The sequence below is a fragment of the Macrobrachium rosenbergii genome, chromosome 41, assembly GCF_040412425.1.
Source record: "Macrobrachium rosenbergii isolate ZJJX-2024 chromosome 41, ASM4041242v1, whole genome shotgun sequence".
NCBI lineage: Eukaryota > Metazoa > Arthropoda > Malacostraca > Decapoda > Palaemonidae > Macrobrachium > Macrobrachium rosenbergii.
This window is the reverse complement of record NC_089781.1, coordinates 51,213,943-51,218,688: the sequence shown is the minus strand read 5'-3', so window position 1 is coordinate 51,218,688 and position 4,746 is coordinate 51,213,943. Positions and strand designations below refer to the sequence as shown.

At 37.9% G+C, this 4,746-nt stretch overlaps 1 protein-coding gene across 1 annotated transcript; it reads right to left on the bottom strand.

Annotated features, from left to right (window-relative positions):
* Positions 1–511: 511 nt before the first annotated feature.
* LOC136827163 (uncharacterized) lies at positions 512–1,294 on the bottom strand. Its single transcript, XM_067084931.1, has one exon. It carries the CDS (start codon positions 1,292–1,294, stop codon positions 512–514), a length of 783 nt encoding a protein of 260 aa, XP_066941032.1.
* Between the last annotated feature and the right edge of the window lie 3,452 nt (positions 1,295–4,746).

Genomic DNA, 4,746 nt, shown 5'->3' with positions numbered 1-4,746 from the left:
ACTTGCGTCCGTATAGACCAACAAATCGTACTCGTCACAACGATTACCGACAGAACGAGGTAGTACAATTTCTGAGCTCTTGTTAACCTGTCTGGCAATCTTCGACCATTCTTTCATCAGCTCGCTGCTTAACGGCGTATCCCATCCAAATCCCATCCCATATCCTTGTCATTCTGCAAGGAATGCATAAACAATTTGCTTCTGTTTAAAACTGGTATTGAAAACCCAAAAGGATCATAATTGGAATGAATAGTACTTAAAATTAACCTTTTTGTATTAGCTTTAGGGTTTAATTCAAGTTTACGAGTTTTAATCGTATCATTCTCTGTATTCCAAATTAGGCCAAAAAGCTTTGATTCTGATTCAGTGCAGTGTTCAAACTTATTTAATTGTTCTCTTAAGGGTACAGAATTCGTACAAAACTCTTGTAATTCGAATCCAAATTCTCGGAACGTCGATACAGAAACATTTAATGCCTTAAACAAAATATTATCCGCATTTGAAGTTATGGCTAAGTTATCCATGTAAGAAAGGTTATACAAACACCTTTTATACTCTGAGTCTCTTCATCATCATCATCAGTTACATTATGGATCAATGTGTAATAGAGAGCTATCATTAACAAAAATGGAGAATATCTCATTCCAAAAGGCACTCGTCGGAAACGATAGCCAACAATTGAGAAATCGTTCTTAGAAATACCATTAAACCATAGAAAAAGTAACTTTCTCGTGTCCTCTTCTCTAAGAAAAAGCTGTAAAAAGGCTTTTTTCAAATCATAAGTCAGCAAATACTTGTCAAACCTTAGTAGTAGTGTTGAAATCTGCATTTTATTATTCAAATTAGCTCCCGCCATGGAACACTGATTATGGGAAAGACATTTCTCATTTTTCCTCTCACTTAAATTCGATAGAAAGACAACCCTACACTTCGTCGTGTTAGAGTTATTTCGGAACACGGCATTATGAGCTAGAAATGATACATCTGGATTTTCTCTAAGAAATGAGGGATGATCTGCAATACGTTCAATTACTCCATCTTCAAATTGGTTCTGTATAACTGCATCGTATTCCTTTAACCTCTCAGGCGAAAGCTTTCTTTTTTGAGAATTGAGAACTGACACTGCAAGATTATAGTTGGGCGACATTAAATGTTGTATTTCCTTCTTCCATAAAGCAGGCACAACTAACCTACCTGTCTTAGGATCTCTCCGAATATCACTAAGAATGTTATCAATTAATTTACTATTTTCACTTGTCAAAACATATTCTCTATGGTCGTCTTGAGTATTCATAAGTGAAGTGAATATTGATTCTAGGATTTCGTCAGTCGCATTCTTAATCTTTTGGTCATCAAAAAGTTCCTTCTCTACTAGCAAAGTACTTATGTTACTATTAACGGTTAGTCATAGAGACGTGCCGTCAGAATTACCATCAAATGGAATACATAGCAAATTAAGGTTCTCTAAAAACAAAGAGGCACTTCCAGAAAGCATTATACCCGACGAAGTTTCATAAAAAGTAGAGGGACATTTACCATTGCAACCGAAGTCTTTCTGTGCAAGTGGGAAAATATGGCTTTGATCGCTACCAAGCAAGATTGTAAAATCGTCTATAGTATCAGAATCTATGTGCTTATCTGCCAGGGTATAACCCTTCTCAACCAGGGCGTCTGCTAATTTCTTCAATCCAAGTGCAACAAATTTTGAATTAATTTCGTCTACACAAAGTGCCCTTAATAACTGCTTTCCCTGGCCAGGAACATGAACGGGAAACTCTACAATGTAAGTATCGTGATTTTTGACCAAATTAATTCCTTGAATCTTGAGATTCACTTTATCAACGACTGAGCAGTTGGGAATGTCTTCCGAGACCCTTTTACTAAGGTTATTTGGGAACCAAGATCCTTAAACACACTCCATGGAATTTTACGACCCAAATTCTCTACATATACAGTCCCAGTGGGGAGAATTACATCATTAAATGCCTCTAAGCCAGTAGACATCGTTAGCATTCCGTTTGTAGTAGTTTTAACTACTTTGGTATCAGTATGTTTAGGAACATTAGCTTTATTTGCATTAGTGCCCATTTCGTCTTTAACCTTATTAGCACCCTTATTAGCTAAACCAAGGCATAAATAAGACATGTGAAATAAATTATATTTCATACACGGCCGATTAAATTTAAAATGACAAACTTTGGCATTATGTGAAGTTAAACCACATTTATAGCAGCCCCCAATAGATTTAAGTTTCTCGCATTTACTACCAGGACTGGGGTATTTCATACACTCACTCAATTTATGGTCATTTGGAATTACACTATCATGGGAACACAGTGGGCAGGTCACCTTAAATTTCGAACCAGGGCACAACGACTTTGAAGAATCTTTGGAAGTAACAGAGACTGATACAGCATTTGACGATTGCTTAACTAAATTCCCTTTCGTTTGCTCAGACAGGTTGGACTGAAGGTCCATAAATCTATTATTTGCTTCAAATAGGTTATCCAAAAATTTCTTTCAAAGATGGTTTCGGCTTGTTTGTAACAGAGACAAGCTGACTTTAAATCCATCACACAGACTTTCCCAAAGAAAATATTGAACAAACAAATCTCCCTTTATATCTACCGATCGAACCTGTTCCTCTAAGACACGAGCTTCACTTATCCACTGATAGCCATCCCTAGCATTAGGATCAAGTCTCAAATTGCACAAACCCTTAATTACCGAGTACTGTTGACTAAGCTTACCACTAAAAGCTTCATTGAGTAGTTTCTTAGCAGATTCATAATTCAAATCTTTCAAGGCAAGGGAATCTACCAGTTTCTTTGCGGGCCCCGTTAACTGTTTTGAGAGATAAGAAAATTGCTCAAACGAGGAAAGGTCGTATTTGGAAAGAAGACTTTCAAACGAATTAACAAATTTATGATAAGCTGCGGGGTTCCATCAAAATAAGGTAGTTCTATGATGCTAGGCAAAGTTATTTTATGATAAGAATGATGTACTCCCTGCGGTGTGGAAGGAGTAGGGGTTGCTGCTGCTACAGCAGACTTTGACAAGCGAGTTAATTCCCTAGACAACCGTTTAATCGCCAACCTTATACCGTCCGAGTACTTTTCATCAACTTCCGCCTGTTGGTGATACTGAACCGAACTCCAAAGTCTAGAATGAAGCATATGACTATTTATCTTCTCATCAAGCGAATTTAACTCCGTTAAAAGATCGCCCAACTTGTCAAGATAAAATTCACATTTAATAATATCCAGTGGACCCTTCTCAATACTCTTTAAAGTCTTCGTTACAGACTGTCTCTTGCCACTCCGGATACTAACAAGTACTTTACAGTCATCATCCGACTCTCTTAAAGCTACGAGAAGCGAGGATTCTTGTGTAGAATCAAGTTGCTCTAACTCACTAGCAGACATAATTGAAAAAGGCTTTCAGCAATAAATTTCAAATTTATCAAAATTATATAAATAAGCTACCACCATTAGTAGACAAACTAGGAACAACAATAAAGTAATAACAAGAAAAATGGATCCAATTAGCTGTCGGGTTAAACCAAATACCTTGAGAAAACCGTAGGGGGGTCCGGGGAAGCAGGAGGTGGAGAGAGGCCAGAGCTGAAGCAGGCCCCACGTTGGGCGCCATTCGCTAAAATTTTTCGAAAAAATTACTTGAGTAACTTTTAGGATGGAAAGACTAATGAGGACAAGAGAAAATTTATGAAAATTAAATACTTTAATATAAAACTTGAGTCAAGACTGAAGTTATTGAAGGCTATAGCTTCATGAAATTAAGTAATAAATCCCCAGTCTACATTGACGAAAGTGTCCTGTTAGTTCCAAGACGATAGCTCTTGACCTCTCTTCACTCCAAGGTTCCACCCCTTTTAGCGAAACTCCAACCTACAGGGGATAAAAAGGCAAGTTATAGGGAGCGACTGGTTGCCATCCCAAACACACTTAATATTAAAAAAAGGGTACCGAGGCTAAAACAAGAAACTTAAATCTCAAACGATTTTATACTCGATACGTTAATCACGTCACTGAAGGTTGAAAAATGAATGAAGGGCCTTGCCTCAATGATCTTTAAGTGTATAGTACACTATCGCCGACTAAGTACACATAACACCCTTGGATCTGCATTACATGAACTTAACCGAGTTAGGTAGCCAGCAGCGAAGATCTTGGAACTCAGCCGTCGTCCTCCACTATGTATTGTCCTTCACCTCGAACCCCCACACGATGAGCTTATTTTCTCATGTTCAATTTCGTACACCTTACGAAGGCTCGTGATTCAACAGGAAGTCTCTTGAGCTGCATTACTACATCAGTACCTCCGGGAAACGATCCATCAATAAAAAGTGCAGAAAGTAGGAATTGATCACCCGACCAGCCAACTATTGAATCCTCAAAATTTTTCGTAACCTATAACCGTCCGTCTTGTCTCTGGCGACGGTGATGGTAGTGAAGGGTAGTAGCGGTACTTTGGTACTGTCTTACCTGAGCCTCTTCCGCGTCCTTGTTAGGTCTGACGTATGTCATTTAGTGACGTATCCAAGACGTATCCAAGGACCGTGGAAACATGGAAGTCCATGTACGTACAAATTCAAGGGGTTACTTAACTCAATTGATTAATTATTTAATTTAAATAAAGTTTGAGATTCAAATTCTTGAAAAATGTTATATTTGTATTAATATTTTTGTACAAGAGGCTAGGATAACAAGTCGAAAGCACGCTGTG

Bases quoted from the DNA above. Each gene is read 5' to 3' on its own strand.
- LOC136827163 (XM_067084931.1), bottom strand. From the start codon at position 1,294: ATGAATACTCAAGACGACCATAGAGAATATGTTTTGACAAGTGAAAAT.